This window comes from Scyliorhinus canicula, chromosome 4 (genome assembly GCF_902713615.1).
Source record: "Scyliorhinus canicula chromosome 4, sScyCan1.1, whole genome shotgun sequence".
In the NCBI taxonomy this organism is placed as follows: Eukaryota; Metazoa; Chordata; class Chondrichthyes; order Carcharhiniformes; family Scyliorhinidae; genus Scyliorhinus; species Scyliorhinus canicula.
Window position 1 is genome coordinate 85,072,791 of NC_052149.1, and position 23,300 is coordinate 85,096,090.

Sequence of the window (23,300 nt, forward strand, 5' to 3'; positions counted from 1 at the left end):
CCCCACAACTCCTATCTTCACTATCCCCCCACTGACCAGCACCCCCTCCCCCCATAACAGACCAGATCCCCCTCCCACATCCCCACCCCCAATCATGGCCACTTTGCACATTTACCTTCTTCCTGGCTTCCAAAATGGCTGGACCCTTAAAACCATACCTGTTTATGGCAGCTATTGCCATTTAAAAATGGCTTCCCTACCTCTAACTTCGGTGCCCTGGTCACAGGGCCTCGGGAATCCCGCTTACACTACATATTTCTCATCTGGCTTGAGTCGGAAGATTGAGCGAGAAGGGTGCTGCTGCAGTTCAGGGTCGGAGTGGAGTGGCAGCCTGACTGTGATTGTCACAATACAAAAGTTGGGTTGTGGGGGCGAAACCCACGCAAACACGGGGAGAATGTGCAAACTCCACACGGACAGTGACCTAGAGCCGGGACCGAACCTAGGACCTCGGCGCTGAGGTATCAGTGCCAACCACTGCGCCACCGTGCTGCCCCTTGGAGTAATATTTATAACAGTTTCTATTAATGCCATTTAAAAGGTCACTGGATGTGATACTCATTCTGGCACAATACACTGCCATTTCTGGCAAAAACTGAAAACATTTCAGCACTAAGTTGGACCAATCATGTAAGAGGATCACATTTTCAATCGAGTCCAATTTGGCATTAATCCTCCCTGTTAAATTGTCTGGGACCACACATTTTAAATATAGCAACTTGGGCAAACTACTGAAAAGCTGCAGAGAACAGTGTGGGCCAGTGACTTCAAGGGAAAAAATGGAAATAAGTAATTGCACTTTGCACCAAAAGGTAGGGGGCTGGATTCTCCGCTCCGTCGCACCACATTTCTGTTTCAGAATGCTGGCGGGATGCTCCGTTACACTGGCTAGTCAATGGGGTTTTCCATTGTGGGGCAGCCCCATGCCATCGGGAAACCCCCGGGCTGCCGGCAAAAACGGAGAATCTCGCCAGGGGAGAATCCAGCCCAGGATCCCTTTCATCCATTGAACATCTCTCAATTATCATGCCAAAGTTGTCCAACTGACCTGAATATGGGAATCAGCTTGATGTTTCTAAGAATATCAAGTCTTTGTTCTACAAGTTCAATCTTGTTATCTTTTCAAAGGACAGGAATGAAGGTCACCAAATACCAGAAAGGTCGGAAGATTGGAATGAATAAACTTGTGCATATGGAAGCAAAATCACAAAGGGACAGAACCGCCATCCAAGTTTGGGAAATAGCCCAGCCAATATGTAGGTGGCGACTTCACTACACCAACATTGCTGAAGACAATTCTTACAATATCATTTCACCTGATGAAGGAGCAGCGCTCCGAAAGCTTGTGATTTCAAATAAGCCTGTTGGACTTTAACCTTACTGTGTCCACCCCAGTCCGGCAGCATCTCCACATCATGGCTACAATATCCATAGCAGCATTTCTCACCTTAAGATTGATTGCCCACAGTTGCTGTAAAGCGAATTTGAACCAGTGAAAGAATAACCAATTAAAATGCATGTAAGGGCAGCACGGTGGCACAGTGGTCAGCATTGCTGCCTACGGCGCTGAGGACCTGGGTTCGAATCCCGGCTCTGGGTCACTGTCCGTGAGGAGTTTGCACATTCTCCCCGTGTCTGCGTGGGTTTCACCCCCACAACCCAAAGATGTGCAGGATAGGTGGATTGTCAACGCTAAATTGCCCCTTAATTGGAAAAAATAATTGGGTACTCTAAATTTATTTTAAAAATGCATGTAATGCTTTTCATGTTACCCAAGAATAAGCTATGATGTTGAAAGCTTTTTTTGAGACTTATCAATTATGTCACTGCCCTTTGACCAATTCCTGATCATCACCATGAAAATTAATAATTTCAAACTGGACAATATTAGGAAACATTTAAATTTGCCTGATGGGAGGACTTTAAAAACCAAATCTATTCATCACCCATTTCCAACTCTCCAAGTACAGCTGGATTCACAACTGCTGTCAAAAAGCAGGCTCTTAACACTTCGGGTTGGGGCAGGGTCAAGGGAAATGCTGATTCGAGGGAACCACAGATTTGAATCAGGGAGGTGGGATGGAAATTTTTGGAAATGGGAGGAGAAGGGGATTAAGACACTAAAAGATTTGTTTCTTAGGGGTCGGTTTGCAGGATTGAAGGAGCTGGAAGCGAAGTATGGGCTGGAGCAGGGGGAAATGTTTAGATACATGCAGGTTCAAGATTTTGCCAGAAAGGAGATGCAGAGTTTCCCAGTAGAGTCGGTTTCCACATTGCTGGAGGAGGTGCTGAGGACCCCCTGACTGGAAAAGGGGATAGTATTGGCGGTTTACGGGGCTATTTTGGAAGAGGAGAAGGTGCCACTAGAAGGGATCAAGGCAAAGTGGGAAAAAGAGTTGGAAGAGGGTATGGAGGAGGGGTTCTGGTGTGAGGTGCACCGGAGAGTGAATGCCTCCACCTTGTGCGCGAGGCTGGGGCTGAAACAGCTAAAGTTGGTATACAGAGCACACCTCAAGAGGGCGAGGATGAGCCGATTCTTTGAAGGAGTAGATGTGTGTGAACGTTGTTGGGGGGGGGCCTTGCTAATCACGTTCATAGGTTTTGGTCCTGTCCAAAGCTAAAGCTTACTGCAAGGAGGTTTTTAGGGTAATTTCTAAAGTGGTGCACGTGAAACTGGACCCGGGCTCCTGGGAGGCCATATTAAGGGTTTCGGACCAGCCATCAAGAACTGGATAACATCGAACATTAGTTGGGTCGTGTGGGTGGGAGGGTTGGAGGGAGGGGGGGTGCTGTGTGTGTGTTAATGGCGATTATGGATAATCCCGAATTCCTTTTTGTCATTCGTTTGTGTGAACATGCGGGCCAATGTTTGGGGTTTGGTGGGAGGATGGGATCGTTGTTATTGATATGGGGATTTACATATTTGTTACTGATTATTGTTTATTGTTGGGGTAAATTTGGGAGAAAATGTGAAAAAGGAGAATAAAAATATTTTTTTTAAAAAGCAGGCTCTTGGCTCCAGGACTTCCACAACCAATCTTTTGGCACTCAGTATTACTGTTAATGACCTATGCTGACAGTATGTCTTCTCAAGTTTGGAGGGAAGAGAGTCGTCATCTTTGGTCTATCACTTCAAATCAGTAATTGCTTACAAATTATTAATACTGTACGGAGAGATTTTCAATAATGGCATTGAACACAGCTAATGCACATGTATTTTGTTCTAACTTTACACGCCACTTGTGGCAATATTTACCAAAAATCCAATAACATTAGAGCATTGATGTGTTCAATTAAATGTGCATTAAAAATATACAAGATGTTTGGAATCAAGGAGGCTCCTTCCAAACCTGTTCTCTCTGCTTCCAACATATATTGATTTGGCCATTGAACATGTATACAATTTCCACAGACATACCTTCGATAAATAAATGCTCCACTACTGGTGAACTTGTAAGAATGCAAGAAATAGAAGTAGGCCAAATTGCCCCACATGCCTGCTTGACTTCTTAAGATTGTGGTTGATTCTCAACTTCAATTTTAGATCCATCAATTCCCTTCAAGTGCAAAGATTTACTGAGTATCCACATTTGACTTGATTAGAGAATTCTGAAGATTCACAACCCTCAGTGAAGAAATCCTCATCTCATTTCAAGACAGTTGTCCATTTATCCTGAGTTTATGCCCTGGTTCTAGACTCTCTAACCAGGGGAAAACAGTCTCCATGTACAAACTCTGCCAAACATTCTCAGAATCTTCGATTTCTAAAGAATCACCTCATTCTTCTGAACTCCAGTGTAGACCCATTCTACTCAAATAGCCCTAATGGGGCAACCTTTTATTCCCAGGAAGCGACCAGACTGTACATAGTACTTCAAATGCATTCTCACCAAAGCTCTGCACAACTGTAGAAGATTTCTTACTGACACACCCTCCCTTAGCTTGAAGGTGGACATACCATTTGCCTTCCTGAAGATTGCTGTTCCTCCTGCATATTACCTTTGTTTTGTGTGCAACAACACCAAAATCAGCATGTAATATTTCTCATCCCTTTAAAAAGTTTTCCCATTGTTGAGTGAACCAGATCTTCACAAACTGTATTTATCTTTCAAAATTTGGAAGGACATTGCATTACTTGGACAGTTGACTTTAAAAAAAAAATAAAAGGTCATAAGTTCACCTTGGACTGACAATAAGTATGCCTTTTCGAGGAAATCATAATTTCAGCAACCTGACCGGCATGGTCTGTGAATGGGGAGAGCTGTTTATTTGTTTGAACCATAATTATTTTAATTGTTTTAAAAAATATATTTTTATTCTCCTCCTTTTTCACATTTTTGCCCGAATTTACACCCACCGACAATAAACAAAAATCAGCAACAAATATGTCAATCCCCATTTCAATAACAACAATCCCATCCTCCCACCAACCCCCAAACATCAGCCCGCATGTTTATATAAACAAATGACAAAAAGGAATCAGGGATTACCCATAGTCACCTTTAACACACACAGCCTCCCTCCCACCCAGCCCCCCCCCCCCCCCCCCCCCAACTAATGTTCGATGTTATCCAGTTCTTGAAAGTGCATAATGAATAATGCCAATGACTTGTAGAACCCCTCTGAGCAATTGGAAAAGGGACAATGACGGTGGACATCCCAAGGGTGGGCCTGGAGGGTCGCATGACACCCTCCAGAACTGGCCCAAAAAGAATTACAGTGGATCGGCAAAGGGGGGGGGGGGGGGGGGGGGGGGGGGAGAGAGAGCCCAACCAGGCTGGTCACATGGAGCGCGAGGGGGCTGAGTGGGCCGGTCAAAAGGTCACGTGTGTTCACGCAGCTGAGGAATCTGAAGGCGGATGTGACCTTTTTGCAGGAAGGAGACACACTTAAAAATAAGGGACCAGACAAGGTTGAAGAAATGATGGTTGGGACAGGTGTTCCATTCGGGACTGAGGTGACGATGGGGGGTGGCTGTGCTGGTGAATAAGCGGGTGGTGTTCAAGGTGGAGAACATTGTGGGGCGAGGTTCGTCATGGTGAGTGGGAAGTTGGAGGGGTTGCCAGTGGTCCTGGTAAACGTTTGCATCCCAAATTGGGATGATGTAGATTTCATGAGGGGGGTGCTTGGGAAGATTCCTAACCTGGACTCGCACGGTTGATCTTGGGGAAGATTTTAACATGGCTATTGAGCCGAATTGGACCGGTTGAGCCCGAGGTCATTGCATGTGTCGGCAGTGGCGAAGGAGCTGAAGGGGTTCATGGAGCACATGGGGAGGGGGATGGATCCATGGAGATTTGGGAGGCCAAGGGCAAAGGGATTCTCATACTTCTCCTATGTGCACCAGGTATACTCCTGGATCGACTTTTTTGTGCTGGATAAGGCGTTGCTGGCGGGGGGGATGAACTCTTGAGCATTCGCCGATCATGGTCTCATTTGGGTGGAATTATGACCGGGATCGGGAAGTAGGTGGGGGACAGTGGAAGTTGGCAGATGAGGTGGTGTGTGAGCCGGTGAGGGCTGCCATCTGGGGGTATGTGGAGCTAAATGATATGGGGAGGTCATGGCCGCCACGCTGTGGGAGGCACTCAAGGCGGTGATGTGGGAGGAGTTTATCTCAATTCAGGTGCATCGGAAGAAGATGGAACGGGCAGAGATGGGAACGTTGGTAGATGAGATCCTGAGGGTGGATAGAAGGTACTCGGAAGCCCCGGAGGCAGGTCTGATGAAGGAGAGGCTCCAGAAGGAGTTCAGATTGGTGTTGCTGGGGAAGGTGGTGGGGAAGCTACGAGGGGCAGTATATGAATAAAATGAGAAGGCAAGTAGGATGCTGGCCCACCAGTTGAGGAAGCAAGAGGTGGCGAGGGAGATTAGCAAAGTAAAGGACGAGATGGGTAGGGTAGTGTTAGACCCGGAGGGGATGAATGCTGTTTTTGAGGCTTTTATGAGACGGAGCCCCAGCCGGGGGAGAGGGAATGCAGCTTTTGGACAGGCTGGAGTTCGGAGTTTTGGACAGAGGTAGTGTCGGAAGACCCAGGAGCAAGAGATCCGATATCTTAACCTTTGGCTCCGATAGCCCGGAGACGGATCCAGCATGGATGGAGGACTTAGTCACCACAAAAGCGGGGTGTGGGTGAGTGACCTGGCAGAATTCCTGAGGCTGGAGAAGGTCAAGTTCATGCTGAGGGGTTCGGTTGATGGGTTCACTTGGAGGTGGAAGCCATTCATTGATTTCTTTCAGGATTGAGTAGTCAGCAAGGGGTTGGGAGGGCAAGAAGAATGAGTGATTATTTACAATATTGTATAATTTTTCTTCTGCTTTTGTTTGTTTTTATGAAAATGCCTGAATAAAATATTTTTGAAAAATAAATAAAATCAGATATTTGTTCCACATAAAACATGGCCATATATAACTGGTATATTTGATATTATAATATTTCATGATATGCCTTTTTGAATCCAAGTAGTCTAAATCATGTTACGGGGACATTTTGAAAAGTTGGGAATCAGCAGTACCTATGCACTCAATTTCATTGGCATTCTTAAGCATAGGGGTTTTTGAAAGATCCTCATTAATGGTATGGTGTCCAATAACGTTCACGTAACTTGAGAGATCTTTATTAGCACCAACATAACTTATTGTCTTAGAAAAAAACTCAAACATGGAACAGATCAACAAAATATCAATTTAAAGTTACCACAAAGTATTCTCCAGAAAAAAAACACATTTCAGGCAGATGCACTTTAGAAATAAAAATGACACTAAAGTGCTTTGACAAGTGGGTGGGGGCTTAAACATTGCAGCCACAATGAAAATAAATTAGTTTTCAGCACCTTCAACTTAGTATAAATTTAAATATTTAACATTTTGTGGCACTGCAAAAGCTTGCGAACAATGAAGTGAGAACATGTACCCATCATAAATGTCTACAATTATAAAACAGTTCATTGTATGATGTTTTAAATGCTAATAGTTTTTCTTAATCTGTGGAATAGAGAATGATGCATTACTTATGGATTCTGACCATATGCAAACCAAGCCAACACTCCCAAAAACACTCCTTTGATTCATAATTCTGTGATAATTTAATTACAAACTCAAACATATTTATAGTACAAAAAGAACAAAATACTGCTCGTGTCATTTAGTGTTCATTCGGATAGTTCCGCCATCCCTCAAACCCCTGATAAATTCACATATTTATACATCTTAGTGTTTAAAAGGCTGGGGTAAATTCATTTCTGCTTTCTGACAAATATCCGTATGTAACAAAATAATCTTTCACCCCACCCTGCACCAATAACAGCACCCCACCGCCCGCCCCACCACACACACAAGAAAGAGATATTTTAGTCAATCTGATTACTCATCTTGTGATAGTTTCAGACATCTCATTGTTAAAAAGAGTTGAATTTATCGTGACTCAAATGATCTCGCAATGCATCAATGAATTTTACAACCAATTAAGTACTTTTGTAAGTCACTGTTGTAACATAGGGAAATGTGGGAAGCCAATATTCCACAAAGCAAGGTCCCAAAAATAGTAATGTGATAATGCCCAGCTACTGTAATACATTTTAATGATGTTTGCTGATGGATTGATGAGGGACAAGGACACAAGGAGAACCCCGCTCTTTGAGTAGTGTCCTTCTGCCTCAGAGACTGGAGTTTTTTGTTAACTGAGTCCAGGCTTAACCCGATTGTGATTACTCATTTGGGATGTCACAGCATGATTTGACTAATACCCTTATAATTTTGAAATCATAAGCTTCTCTGGTACAGGATCAAATAACAAAACCCAAAACATTTTCTGACAATTTCAAATTCTGATCCAAATGAAAAGCCTCCAATCAACTCTAAATTTAGGTCAAAGAACACGGTGTGATTGTGACAGGATACTGTAATGCAATGAAGGTCACAGAAGTTTTTAATGACTGGAAGGAGAGGTATTGGATCCTTGGTGGGCAAAGCTGTGAATGTTATGATTTCTTATTCACAGTGGATCATACTCCCCAGTTTTAATTGAGATTTTCTTCTTGATTTTAGCTGTGATCTCCACATTGTTGTTGAAACTTAAGTAATTTGGACATTCTGAATTCTCCGTGTACCCGAACAGGCGCCGGAGTGTGGCGACTAGGGGATTTTCAGTTACGTCATTGCAGTGTTAATGTAAGCCTACTTGTGACAATAAAGATTATTATTATTATAAACAATTTGTGTGAGAAATAAACTCAAGTTTACGGTGTTTCGCAGAAGCCATCACCCCTGCCGATGTGTGGGGATTATAGGGTCAAAGAAAACTTTGGATTGTCTTTTGGAGCTGAACCCATCTGGGTAGATAAGAATCTGTTAAATAATATCCTAGTCTTGGTCAATTTTACCCTGGTGACTGAGAAAATTGAATGTGAGAGGTCTTTTGGTCAGGAAAAAGCTATAGCTGCACGTGCCAGCATAGTTGTTCCCATTTTAAAATCCTCACACATACAAGCGTATGAGGAGGAATTAATTACATTTTTAAAAAGATTATCAAGGTTAATGGACTTGCAGTTTTAAATCAGGCAGATGTTTTTTCTCCCCAGTATGGAAACTACAGGTATCAAGACACAGTGGTTCTGGGATAACTTTCGTCTTATTTTTTATAACTAGAAGGTCTGAATTTTATGAGGGTATAATATTATTAATTGTAAGGATTGTAATTATCTTAATGTTTTTAGTGAAGAATTGCTCACGGCTGGAGGGAAACAAAGGGTTTGTTGTGTGCCAAGAAAAATCAGGATGTGAAAAGAATCAACAAAATCAGGATCGATTAAACCAAAAACCTAATTGCAGATCTGCCCATGAAACCAGAAATAAGTTTGACCCAGCCTAAATTGCACACAAAAAAAATGACTGAACCAAGTGGCCTTTGGTATAAATGCACACAGAGTATTTCTGCAAATTATCAGCAGCAAACACAGTCTGAAATGACAGTCCACAGGTAATACTGCAAACACGATCGGACGGTCACAGCACTCAACAAAAAAAAAAAAAATAAAAAAAAATTCTGCATTTCACTGGACACAGCAAGGTTATTTTAGTGTTTTCAGAAAAACAGTATTTTGCAGAGTCTTAAAACAAACAGTAGTGTACGGCATGGGAAAGTGACTTCAGGGGCTGCTGTCATGCTCCTAATGATCCATGCACTATGGTATAAACTTCCCTTTCCTTAGAACGTGGACACCACATATTATGAAATGCTGCCTTGGCGTTGGCTCATGTACACAGTCACAACTCAAAATCCCAACATGAATAAAATACACACTTGGCTGCAATTAATGTTTCCTCTTTGTTCTGGGCACAACTTAAGGCTCAACATTTTTTCTTCACAGAAAAAAAAAGTTGTTCTCATTAAATACATGGTCGTAGCAAACATGATCTTGTGTAACACCAGTGCACGTGCTTTGTGGCTAATTTGAGAGGCAGTGATGAGAATGAGGGATTGAGCGCAGAAAGAGGGAAAATTTAATAATGCTCCGATGGCATGAAATTAATTAGCCTACCTCAAAAAGAACTAGGCAAAATAGTGGTAAAATGATGGGGTAGAGAAATATATAGCTTTAAGAATGGGATACTGGTCCCTCGTTGTATATGCATTTTAAAAAAATAAAAACTGATAAATTAATCATTAAAAAAAATAGGCAAATCCCCAGGCCAGATGAATTGCATTCCAGACTTTGGGCGGTGAGGCAGCAAATTGCAGGTGCTCTGAAGCAACTTTCTAATTCCTCCCTGGCCACCGGGGGGGGGGGGGGGGGGGGGGGGGGGGGGGGGGGGGGGAACAGAATTTTTGGGAAAGTGACCAAATGTGTACATGGAAGTGCAGTTTTTGTAGTTTGGATGGATTTTCGCAAAGCCTTTGACAAGGTCCCACGTGAGAGACTGATTGAGAAGGTTGAAGCACATGGAATTCAAGGAAACATGTCGAGGTGATAGCCAAGTCTGCAGATGACACCAAGATTGGTAGGGTAGTTAACAGTGAAGAAAAGGGTCATAGATTTCAGGAGGACATAGATGAGTTGGTCAGATGGGCAAAGCAGTGGCTGATGGTATTTAACCCTGATAAGTGTGAGGCGGTGCACTTTGGAAGAAGAAACAGGGCAAGGGAGAATGAAAATGAATAGCAGGACACTAGGAAGGTCAGAGAACAGATGGATCTTGGGGTACTTGTTCACAGATCCCCGAGGGCGGCAGTGCAGATGAATAGGATAGTTAAGAGGGCATATAGGACACTTGCCTTTGTCAGTCGTGGCATAGAACATAAGAGCAAGGAGGTTATGTTGGAGCTAGACAGAACGTTGGTTAGGCCGCAGCTGGAGTGCTGTGTGCAGTTCTGGTCACTTCACTATAGGAAGGAGCTGATTGCACAGGAGGGGGTAGAGAAGAGATTCACCAGGATGTTGCCTGGGATGGAGCATCTGAGCTAAAGACAGATTGGATAGGCTTGATTTTTTTTCTGTAGAGCAGAGAAAACTGAAGGGGGTATGATTTAGATGTATAAGATTATGAGGGGGTTTGGCAGGGTAAATAGGAAGCAGCTGTTCCCCTTGGTTGAAGGGTCAATCACAAGGGAGCATAGTTTTAGGGTGAGGGGCAGGAGGTTCCAAGGGGATTTGAGAAAACAGTTTTTCACTCAGAGGGTGGTGAGAATCTGGAATGCACTGCCTTGGCAGGTAGACGAGGCTGGAAACCTCAACCTTTAAAAAGTACTTGGATGAGCACTTGAAATACCATCACATTCAAGGATATGGGACAAGTGCTGGTAAATGGGATTAGCGCGGGATTAGGAGTAGTTACTGTCAGTGCAAACTTGATGGGCCTAAGGGCCTTTTCCGCACTGTACAACTGTTTGACTCTCTCGAACTCTAAATGTTTACATGCTAGAAGTTTAAAGGGAAAGCTTTGCAGGGACAGTATAAAACTCATCTTCCTGGTCACTAATTAGACAACCAGCTGTTTGTCAGAGCTAATAGGTTCTAATTTATAGACAGCAACCTGGATTAAGAAACTTTTAACAGTCACATCACAATGGGAAATGGTCAGCTGTATTTGTCACCGATTAAATTTCCTTTACAATATTTCTGCAGAGAACACATGGCTAAAGAAGTGAATCCAAAATATGTGTACTTTTCTTTGTATAATCTATTGCTGTGAACAGAGAAAAAACAGTTGCAATATTCCTGTGCGACCTTCAAGATGTTCCAACACCACAGGGTGAGTACATGGGGCAGGGGGAAGAGGGGGGGCCGCTGTCATAAATATTGATTGCAGTAGAGGTCTGACTTGACTGTGTGCATGATTTAGGGATGTCATTTTCTACACTCACAGCAAACACAGTAGATTCACGTAGCAATCCCAAGGAAATACAATTCACATTGTCATTCTGAAGTCACAGCAGATTCTGCCATGTAACATTTGTTCCATTCACTTAAAAATAGAAACATGAGGTCCATTCTGAGAAGTAACGTTACATAGGCACATCTTTAATCCCATGACAGTTCTGAGGGACTTTCTGAAGTAGTGTTACCATGAAGTCTACAGTGGAAACTCAGAAAAAATTATCAACCTGGATTAAATCTCCAGGTCTGCTGATATTACAGTTTTGCCTCGATATTGCTCCTGAATGAGACACAGCACCGTATTATATCCGCAAATATGAAGAGGAAGTCAACATGCCTAAGCTTGAATTTGCAGTCTTGTCACAACCATTTCAGTAGTGATTAATAGTGGGTACATGATCTTTCATACTATGCCCACTGGAACGCTGAAGAAAAACCTGGCACAGCGGATTACAACTTGCTCGCCAATATTTTGGTGAAGCTGGGCAGTATTTTGCGCCATGTTCCAATATGATGAAGTGTTGGCGCCTGAAGTGTTGAAACCTGCACCACTGCTGATGGTGATGGGAATAATTGGTGATGATTTAACATTACCTGATAAGCAGCAGTTGGATAACATTAAAGCAAACTGGTTCAAGCATAATATTTTTGGGATAGTGTACTGATACAAGCACACAAAATAAGTCCAGTGACAAGACTTGGTTTGGTATTTTGCACTAACATAATTCAACTTAACCACATGATTAGGTTTTCTAAAACCGTTCGGTTTGACTTCCTTTTCATCAGGGTAAGTCCCTTAGAACTGTCCGGGGTGGGGGTGGGGGTGGGGAGGAAGCTTACCTGGGCCCCAACTCAAAATAGCTGGTTTTGGACCCACTAAATGCATTTAATATCAGGAGTAGCATTCCACCCAGTAAAACATGGAGATAATGTTTCCCCCAACCCTCCCGCAGTCTCACTATGCACAGATGGCTCTAACAACGACTCCACTGACCGAAAGAGATGAATCTGTAAACATTGAAGAGCTGAACATTTGCTGAGGTACTTCAGATAATAAACTTGAGTCACTAAACCTCACACACAGTATGGCCATCTTGGCTACCTCTGCACAATATCACTTAGCTCTTTAGCACATGTCAGCAAGTTACTGAACACAGGGTTTGTAAGAAGTCCAGTAGAAGCTGTGGAGGATACCTGGAGCTCATGTAGGCTCTGTTCTAATTTGTTTACAGCTTCACGGAAAGCAAACTTGTTCCTCATCTGCGTAATGCAGTCCACATAACCAGTACAATGATCAAGCAACCGATATCCTGCTTCAACTAACTGGCTGTTGGAGATGGACTCTGAGCCACTGTCGATGACACTGCAGAGAAGCTCAGCACACTCCAATAGTGCTTCTTTGCTGATTTTTTCTGTTGGCACCTTCTCTGGTGGCAGCTTGGTTTTTCGCAAGGAAATTCTAGTACCCGTAGTTACAGAGGCACCATTTGCAAGTTTGGAGGAAGCTATCGTGGGAATGGATGAAGATGGAGGCACTTGAGGGGGCGGTAAAGATGGTCTGGAGATCTTCCCTAAGACAGTCATGATTGGCCTTTTGCCACTTTCATCATTAATATCAACCTCCTGTTGTGATATTGATGAGTTCTCGCAGTCCTCTGCTGTTTCTGTGCTGTTGAGACCTGTGCTAGAAGGAGGTTGCAATAGTTTTAGTGATGGTGGAGGGGGTGGGGGTGGTGCACATTTTGGTTTTACAAGTCTTGGCCTCTCCCTTTCTGCAGCAACCTGGTGTTCTGACAGCAGTTTGAATTTGTTTCCAAGAGAATCTGTTCCAATCAGCTGAACGTCTGCCGGAGCATGCTTCAAAGTTGGAGATATCAGAACAGGGACTTTATGATTATGAGTTGCTGGGAGTGTGGCAGCAATCTTTACTGGAGAGGTCCAACTTGTCTTCTCCACATCCTCTTTCACACCTATCGGACTGGAATGACTACTATTGGTTTCGCCACGCCCAACTTGCATTGAGTTTAGGTTCTGTGAAAGATCACTGTCTCCATTGCCTGCATGGGCCCTGAGAGAAGGTGTTGCAGCAGCCCTTGCTAAGAGCTTTGCTTTTGATTTGTCTCTTGATGAAGAAATTCCGTCTTCTGCCTTTCTATGTAGTGGATCTGTCAGTCTTCCTGGTCCCTCCTCTTTAGAGATGATGGGGACTGGATGTTCTAGTTGAATTCTGTTGCGGTGACAATTTCTAGGAAGAGTCAAGGCTAGTCGATCCAGCTCCTGCAGCCCTGAAGACATGGAAGAAGTAGAATTTGACCGAGGGAAAGGTTTGGTGGCCTCCAAGCTTGAATCATCATTACTCGAAGGCTTCCCAGCTTTTAAGCCAAGCGTCTTTTTTATTAAACGTGGAGTGAAAAATCCTGCAAGTCCTGCCCACCCTCCACTAGTTACACCACCATTTCTTTGCACAGAACCCCTTCCACAGCACCTAGCCTGTGTGTGATTCCCATCAGCAGGCGACTGGACAAATGTGAGACCTTCCGAGTGCTGAAAAGACGAGAAAGAAGAAAAGTTACCCGTTATCTCGTATTTTTTGTGTGGGTGGTTCTCCATCTCTCGGAAGGAGCTGCTGCGCTTAGGAGGCATAGGGACAGTCTTCTTCTTCATAAAGGAACTGAAGAAGCCAGCTTTTCTATCCCTAGTAAACAGGGTCTCTTTGCTATCATCCAGGAGACCACTAGGAGATTTATCTCTCTGCTTACGAGGCAATGCTGGGGAGATGCTACATGGGGCTGTGTTTGTTCCCATTCCTATTGAGAAAAAGAAAATGAAAATAAATGCAACTTGATGTGGAAGAAAACATTTAAGTACACAATCAATTTGTATTCATCATGGTTGTTTCCAGCCAATTTTCATGTTCTAATTTTCCCCCTTTGCAGCCATTAGCTTTTCTTGCAATCTTACAAACTTGAGATATTTTTCTAGCTTCTAAATTAACATAACCACTCGCATGGTAACATTGCACACTTTGTTTTTTTTTTAAATGAGCCATCTTCACATTAAGTTCCTAATGCCATTAAAACTGAAGCTCTAGGTGAGAAACAACTCTGCACTCTATGTTACAGCCAACCAAATTCACAGTTCGTTGCTTGAGATTTTTTCCAAGATCCTACTCGTGATGCAATTTCTTCAGAAAAAGTGTGACTTGTAAAAATCAACTTCAGTCTACCAGATTTGTACTGTATCTAAAAGTTAAACAAAGTAAACTGCCAAGGTTTGTGATTAAGTTGCTTATTTCACAAACTACATGTGTCTAACAGCACAAGATAAATTGAGAGAGATATTAGACAGAACTGTTTTTGTATATATTATTGGGGAAAAAGAGAATTTTGCCATCTGGGCTATTTTGATCATTTACACAGTGTGTTGGCAATTACAGGGAGTGGGTGGCTGGGCATGACTGTGACTTGTTCACCTGGTAACCTAGCTCAAGGGAGATAGCTTTCAGGGGAGAGGACAGAGAGGGGCAAACGTAAAAGGAGAAAATGCAAAAAACAACCAAAAGGTGACACAAGTACCTGGCACGGTGGTTTGAGCTACAGCAGGATGATCCATGTCCATGTTTTCCTTATTTTCTGCATTTTTCTTTAGTGTTCGAGTTTTTGTTGGGAGCAGGGGTAACTGAAGCTGGTGGGTGATCACAGTTGAAGAAGCAGTTTTTCCAAGCTCTTCTGCAACTTCTGCCAGAGGAAAAGGAGCACTGACAAGTTTGAATTTCTGGTTTTAGTCTTCAAAACTTATAAAAATATAAAATAAAAATGAGATAGAGGAGTGATAGAGAGGTGGAGAGTGAAAGAGAGCGCACACGAGCAAGCATTGGAGCTATTGGACATGGTTTATCTGACAGTGCCTTATCTAATGTACAAGGTGAGCATGGAAATACTGGACAGTCTTCTCACACCCTTTTGTGTATGCTGATCTTATTTCTCAATGTAATTTAAAAAAAAAATGGAATTTGGCGCCTTGAATTGATTCTACAATTTTTTCAGCAGTCTTTATAAGATTTATATATGTAGCCACTGAGTATAAGGTGACAGTTTCTCAATATGTCACAGCTGCCTCTTTCATAAAGACACATGCTGTTTTGCTTACAGATTGCCAATTCAGGAATCAGAAGCAGTTTGTCTGCCTGATGGTGACAATGTTGACTTGACCGTTTCCTCTGAGGATCAACAAGCGTCTAAATTTGGCAGCACAGTGGGAACAGACAAAGTTATACCTCAAAGTAAGTATGATCCACATACAAATCTTATGTTCATGGGACTAACTGACAGTACTGTTGTTTGTTCTTGGAACAACACAGACCTGACTGCCATGTTGAGTCCTGTAAGGACTAGATCACTGGAAAAGATTAAAAGTAGTTTTCTTTTACCTTCCGAAATACTGGAGTCATGGAACATGGTCTCAAATGCTTGATGAATCTCTGCAAATGATGGGCGTTCCATGGGATTCCACTGCCAGCCTAAGAGGAAAATACGCATATGACAGCATTGATTCGTGTCATCTCGCCACATGAATAACAGTTCTCACTTTTTGAGCAGCACGAATTAGGTTTTAAAAGTGACTTGTGCAATATGATAAATAGATTAGAGAGATTTTTGTAGAAAATTTATGATAAGTTGGTAATCACAGCAGGGAGGGATAAGGGTGTGTGTAGTGGCGAGGGGGGGGGGGGGGGGGGGGGGGGGGAGGAGTCCAGGGGTTGGCTGTATGGGAGGTCTGTGGGGTGGGTGGGAGGGAAGTCGGGGAGGGGGAAGATGGTTGGGTACAGCCCCGGGGGGGGGGGGGGGGGGGGGGGGGGGGGGGGGGGGGGGGCAGTTGGTGTGTTACATGGCGTGCTGGGGTTTCACTTTTAAAGTTATCTCGGAGTTAAAACTGGTTTTAATCCTTCTAACCTTTCGTGGGTAACTATTCTGCCAAGTGAGTTGGAACCATCCAAGTCTCTGATTTTAAATCAGAGGTACGGAGGGATCCAGACACAGAAAACATCCCAGGCAATTCTTGCGCAGTCACCGTGTGGGGATTTCCGAGGGGTATCCCAGCGCACCTTCTTGGGTACCTCCAAGGTACGACTATTTAGACACCGGAACATCTGGACCATAATTTCCATTGATTATATATCTTGGCAGTAAAAAACACACAATTAATATTTGCTGAAAGACTGCCACTGCCATAGTCAAAATTGGCATGTTATTACTTACATGATCTCATCAGTTCATAGACTTTGGGTGGACAGCCCTCTGGTTGCTCCATTCTGTATCCTTTCTCAAGTAAATCATAGACCTGAGACAGATCAATTCCTGGATATGGAGACATCCCATAGGTGGCAATTTCCCACAGTAACACTCCAAATGCTGAGAAGAAATGTAAAGATAGACGATTTGATAAACGTCATTTAATCTTTCAAACATAGCATGAACCATCACTTGAGCTGCATTTACTAAAAATATGATCTGTGATATTCAATACCTGAGAAACACCCTATTACTTGTCTCAGATATGATAAAGAAATAATGTTTAATTTGAACAAAATTAGCATTTTAACAATATAGTATTAATTAATGCACAACACAAGCTCATCCACTGGCATTGCAAAAACTAATCTTCAGGTGAAACTAGGATAATTGGAGTGAATAATTCAACTAGGATGTGCAGGTGCAATTCACATTCAATCATAAAGCCACATACTTTGCCTGTATTACTATCTTTTCATAATAAATTCCTAATTCTACAGTTAAATCATAAACTGCCTACAAAACATGTCATACAGTCATTGCACCCACCCAATGATGGCGAAAGTTGAACATATTACAGAATTTTACCATCTTCCATTCTTTTCTGCGAGAACCACATCCTTGTCGAAAAAAAGAAAACTGACACTATGGTTTTCCAACAGGGATGGAATTGTACAGAGTGCGGCTTTTCTTTTCCCTCTCGAACAAACAACTAGCTACCTTGAATTTTAACCTAGGGTCCCAAGGTGAAAGTCAGAGTTCAGCTCTAATTAACAATACTGAGCTCTGTCGCCGAGTGCAATGCTCATAAAATCCTCATACAGTACATACCCCATACATCAGATTTTATTGAGAAGGTATTGTAGGCCAGACTTTCTGGTGCAGTCCATTTAATTGGGAATTTAGCTCCAGCATGGGCAGTGTAGGTATCACCAGTCATTAGCCTGCTCAAGCCGAAGTCTGCAACCTTAACCACATGATTCTCACCAACCAGGCAGTTACGTGCAGCAAGGTCTCTGGAATGAAGAAACAAATGCAACATAACAATTGTCCACACAATATTTGCATAAGCAATTCAGCAGCATAATATATAGCCCCTAAATGTTAAACTTTCAATGGATTTTCAGAGATATTTTAACATTATCTTTATGGAATTCTCAAGGATTATCCATCATGCGAGCATATTTTGGAGAGACTCCAACTCAGTGCTATTAAAACTGTGTGCTTTGTATTCTTTGCAGTGCCTGACCTGTGAATGAAGTTCTTTTTCTCCAGGTACTCCATGGCAGAGGAGATCTGTGTGGCCATGTACAAGAGCACGACAGCATTCACCTGCTCCCTGTTGCACTCACGCAAGTAGTCCAGCAAATTCCATGGGCATATACTCAGTGACAATAAAAGGGGGGTTCCAAAGTACAAACACCTAAAGGCAAAAAATGTCACATTATTTCCATCTGCACTCTTCAGGTAAACAATAACCAAAATTACTCTGTTTTAATAACAACCAGCTCATGCACACTGTTGATTATTTGTCTGTAACCCACCTACAAATTATTTAAATAACTTATGCTTTTCACGACCCAAGGTCAACCTAAAGCATTTCAGAATGAATTTTGAATTTCAGCCACGATTGTAAGGCAGGGAATGTGGTTTTCAAACAAGGTCCACAAATGACAATGACATAATGGTCAGAAAATGTGATTTTGAACCGGTCAGTAGAGGAACAAATTTTGGCCAGGACAATGGGCTCAACTACCCTGCTTCAAATAGTTTCATGGGATCTTTTGCATCCACCTGAGGGGACAGACAGGGCCTTGATTTAACATCTCATTCAGAAGACAGCATCTCAGAGTCAGATTATATTTGTCAAAATATTTTATTGACGGCATTTTCAAATATATACATAACGAATAAGAAAAAACACAAACCAACCGCTGCAACAGTGAACACTTAAACATCCCCCCCCCCCCCCCCTCCAAACTCTACCTGCTGCCACTCTGGCACCTGCCCCCCTTTTTGAACTTTTAACCCATCCTGAACTGAAAAAAGAAACCCCCACCCCACTGACAACTCAATATTACTTAAAGAAATCAGTGAACAGCTTCCACCTTGAGGTAAACCCTGCCCTCTGCCCCCCATTAATAGCAAACTTGATCTTCTCCAAGTGAAGGGACTCTGCCAAATCACTCACCCACACCCCCTACACTTAGCGGCTCAGAGTCCTGCAACCCAGTCTCCAGGCTATCAGGGAGGCAAAGGCCAATACACAGGCCTCCTCCTGGATCCTCCGGCACTCCAAATATTGCCACCTCCAGACTCAGAGCTATCGTTACCCCAAAAATCTTTGACATTATATCCGCAAATCCCGTCCAAATCACCTCAACCTCTGACACGCCCAAAACTGTGGACATGGTTCGCTGGCCCCCCAGCACCTATCCTCCGCCCCTGAAAATAGCTGACTCACCCTGGACACCATGTGGTCCCTGTGTGTGACTTTAAACTGGATGAGGATGCATTAACCCTCCGCAAAGTCTCACTCCATATTCCAGCCCCCAACGTACCACCCCCCAACCCCCTCCACCGGGATGCTCTTTCTCTTCCAACAGCTTCCCATATAGAATAATGATCTTTATTATTGTCACAAGTAGGCTTACATTAACACTGCAATGAAGTTACTGCGGAAATCGCTAGATTTTCACAGTAACTTCTTTGCAGTGTTATTGCAAGCCTACTTGTGACAATAATAAATATTATGAAATATCCGAGACCATGCCCGCTCCTATTCCCTCCTCAGACAGATGTTTGTCTGCAGCACCGGTGCTGGCACCATCAGAAACAAAGGCACATCCTTCCTCATAAAGCCCCACACCTGCAGATACCTGAACCCGTTCCCCTTTGACAACTGATATGCCCCTTAGGTCTGCAAACTTCCCTCCAACACCCTTGGAACCTCACATCTAAACCCGCCGGAGCAAACCTATGACTGTCGCAAATCGGGAGCAACAGGCACATGCCTTCCATTCTAAAATGCTGCCAGCACTGGTTCCACGTCCTCAATGCTGATACCACTACCAAGCACGTTGAATACCTGGCCAGTGAGAACAGAAGGGGCAATAACAATACTGCCCTCAAACGGGTCCATTTTTACAAGGCCTCATCCATCCGTTCCCACACCGACCGCTCCTCCACCGTCCATCTCCAAACCATTGCAATGTTTGCTGCCCAACAAAAGGTTTGCAAGTTCAGCAACACTAGCCCCCCACTCCACCTCGATCCCTCTCCAAGAACACCCTCCTACCCCGCAGACCCTTTCCGCCCACACAAAAGTCAAAACTATCCCATTGACCTTCCTAAAATAAGGACTTGGGCACAATGACCGGCAAGTTCTGAAAGACAAACAAAAACTTCGGCAACACCATCATCCTTACTATCAGGCCCCAACCAGCCAAGACAATGGCAGCACATCCAACCTCCTAAAAGTCCGACTTCATAGGTTCTTTGAGGGGGTGGAGGATAAGTGTGGGCGCTGTGCGGGGGGGGCTTGCGAACCATGTCCATATGTTTTGAGCATGCCCGAAGCTGGCGTGGGGTTGCTGACGTCATGTCAGAAGTATTGAAGCTGAGAGTGGTGCTGAATCCAGAGGTGACGATCTTTGGTCTGTCAGATGATCTGGGAGCTCAGGGGTTGAGAGAGGCCGGTGTCCTGGCCTTTGCCTCACTGGTGGCCGGAGATGGATCTTACTAGGCTGGAGGGACTCGGAACCCCCGAAGTCAGAGGTCTGGGTCAGTGACATGGCAGGGATTCTTGACTTGAGAAAATTAAATTTGCCTTGAGGTGTTTGTTTCAGGGGTTTGTTAATTTTGGGGGGGGGGGGGGGGGGCTGCTGGTTATATTGTTTCTTTTCTTGTTGAGACCTGATGTTTAAAATTGTTAAAATAATAGATGCCTCAATAAAAGATTTTCTAAAAAAAGTCCAACTTCATTCCCTCTGCCAATGGTGCCAAATTCAACTTATGCAGCTACGCCCATCTCTGCCCCACTTGTATCCCAAGATAACAAAAACTCACCCCTACCAACTGCAGCAGCAGACGGCACCCCCCCCCCCCCCCCCCCCCCCCCCCCACGGCCACAAATTCCTTTCCTGTCCCTGGGCATTAATTGGGGATATCTCACTCCCTCAATCAATACCCCTACACCCCCTCGAGATCCTGAGCGCCATTGCCAAGGGCTCAATGGCCGGGGAAAGTGCAGCAGGGGGAGTGGACACCCATGCTCATCCACCACTGCAACCCCAAAAGTACTCCAAGCTGGCCCTGTTAGTGTGAACACTCGCCATAGGTGCCTTATACAACAGCCAAATCCAGTGCACAAAAGACTGCCAAAACCCAAACCGCCGCAACACCTCGAATAAGTACGCTCACGACAGCTGCCGTCCCTTCACAATCCCATCTGGTCTGCACCCATCACCTCGGCACACAGTCCTCTATCCTGATTGCCAGTAACGTCACTTCTATGTGTGTGTGCGTGTGCGCGTGTGTGTAACTTGACCGTTAACCCAGCCCGCCATTTGACCAACTCCGCACCCAAGTCCTGGGAGATACGTACCACGCTTCCTTCCCAGGTACATTCTCTCGTCTCCTGTTACCCACCGCAGAACCGTCTCTTTTTTCAGAAAACGATGCAACCGCACCACCATCGCCCTCGGCTGCTACCTCGCCTTCGGCCTCCTCCTCAACACTCTGTGTACTCAATCCACCTTGGTGGGGACAGTCAAAGACACCCCCCATTGTGGCTGGCACACCCCCATACCAGCTTCTCAAACAACTTCGCCACATACTTTGTGGCCTGCGTCCTTCAATCCTCTCAGGCAGCCCCACAATCCGGAGATTCTGCCTCCTGGAGCGATTCTTCAGGTCCTCCACCTTCCCTCTCAACCACTTCTGACACTCCGCCATGAGTACCATCTCTGCCTCCAATGAGGCCAACCAGTCTTTGCGATCCACCACCGACTCCAACTCCTTCTGGAGTACCCAACTCTGCACCTCCAGCCTTTGCTCTCGTCTCTCAACAGCCACCATGATCAGCACCACTACATGAGCCAGGTCCTCAAGGGCCTCTTGCCTCTGCTACTGGAACTTGGCTCTTGAAAAGTCCACCAATTGCTCAGTAGACCATTGGGTAGTCAACGACACCCCAGAGCCCTCCGCCATCTTTTCCTCTGTCACACTTCGAAAGTCCTCCCGGCTAGACTGCTGCCCGTTGCTCGTTACACTTCTCATTTGGTAAATCATAAAATGATCCGGAGCAGAATTCCTGTCTCTCAGTTCATCCACTTTGCACCATTAAACACCCCCTACATCGGGTGAAAAGGACCAAACAATTCCACCTCGAGTAGGAGCCACCAAATTTGCGACCACTCACTCCATGGCCGTCTCAGGAAGTCCAGAGTTCAGATTCTGCAATGAAACGTCAGCCTAGATTATGTGTTCACGGCACAAACTCTCAACCTTCTGGCTTAGAGCTGTCACTGAATGAAGTCTGACACAACATACATTTGAAGAAAATGTTCACAGCACAGAATATTCTACTCCCAACTCAAAGGCTCAAATTGATCCTCACACACTGCTTCTAACCTGCTGAAGTCATGCTATAGTTTGAAATGTGCACAGGTTTTAACATTTAACGTACAGCATTAACGGAATATATAAAACCTAATTTGATCACACTCACTGCACCGACAATTCAGATGTTACAGGTTCGCTTTTCTCAGGCAGAGGAGGGAGTTGGCAGGATAGAATAAAATAAATATTCATCGACAAGCCAAATGGTGAATTGCTATATTATCAATACAGGACTAGTTCTCATCAGAAGACAACAAATCAAGAAACACTTGCCTAGTAGCTGAACTAAGTTTGGATGTTTGATTTCTTTCATTACAGCAGCTTCCTTCAGGAATTCCTCCACCTCCATTGTGTCCTCCTTTGTTGGGGGGGGGGGGGAAAGACAATTTGTTACTAACTGGCAAGATGTACCATATTTGGTGCAAATTGCAAACATGTGAATCATCTACAAACGAGCACTACCTAGTCTCATTCAGCCCTGGACATGAAACTTAGCATGCCAAAGATAACGTAGAATCAAAGCATTTCCAACACACCAACACCTCAGCTGTTTAGCATTGCTTTGTTTTAAGCAATATTTTCGTTGCAACAATACTGTTTGGAAAAATGGCATTCTTCATCAGATTCTTGGTCTGCCCTGTACAATGCATTAACCCGAGAAAAGAATGTGGACTGGATAGTTTGTGTCTTGCAACAACTTTGGCAAGAATATTAGTTAGATAATCTGCATGTCATCTGCATATCATAACTAAAAGCATGGGTTGACAGTGTTGTGCACTACTCAGAACCAGTGTGGGCTGAATAGCCTGCTCCCAGCTTTCCTCAATGCTTCTTTGAAGTAGGCTAGGGCAGGAACATACAGCATGCTCACTTATTTTCTTTCTGTTCCATGTGTCCAGATTCGGTTTACTCCTTCCATATGAAGTCACAAGAATTCTAATAAGGTCATGCTTACTGCCCCAGATTTGCTTTGCAACTGCATCCTTATGCCTAAATTACGCTCTATTTACT

The 23,300-nt window shown here is 44.0% G+C and overlaps 1 protein-coding gene across 1 annotated transcript in view; it reads right to left on the reverse strand.

Annotated features, from left to right (window-relative positions):
* Nucleotides 1–9,812: 9,812 nt before the first annotated feature.
* Nucleotides 9,813–23,300, reverse strand: part of abl2 (c-abl oncogene 2, non-receptor tyrosine kinase) — a 35,163-nt gene continuing 21,675 nt past the window's right edge. The window contains 9 exon segments of the mRNA XM_038794656.1: nucleotides 9,813–14,183; nucleotides 14,952–15,113; nucleotides 15,806–15,895; nucleotides 16,635–16,787; nucleotides 17,499–17,683; nucleotides 17,917–18,039; nucleotides 18,041–18,061; nucleotides 18,063–18,090; nucleotides 22,563–22,647. Coding sequence (XP_038650584.1) covers nucleotides 12,475–14,183; nucleotides 14,952–15,113; nucleotides 15,806–15,895; nucleotides 16,635–16,787; nucleotides 17,499–17,683; nucleotides 17,917–18,039; nucleotides 18,041–18,061; nucleotides 18,063–18,090; nucleotides 22,563–22,647 — 2,556 coding nt within the window. The 3' untranslated portion in view covers nucleotides 9,813–12,474.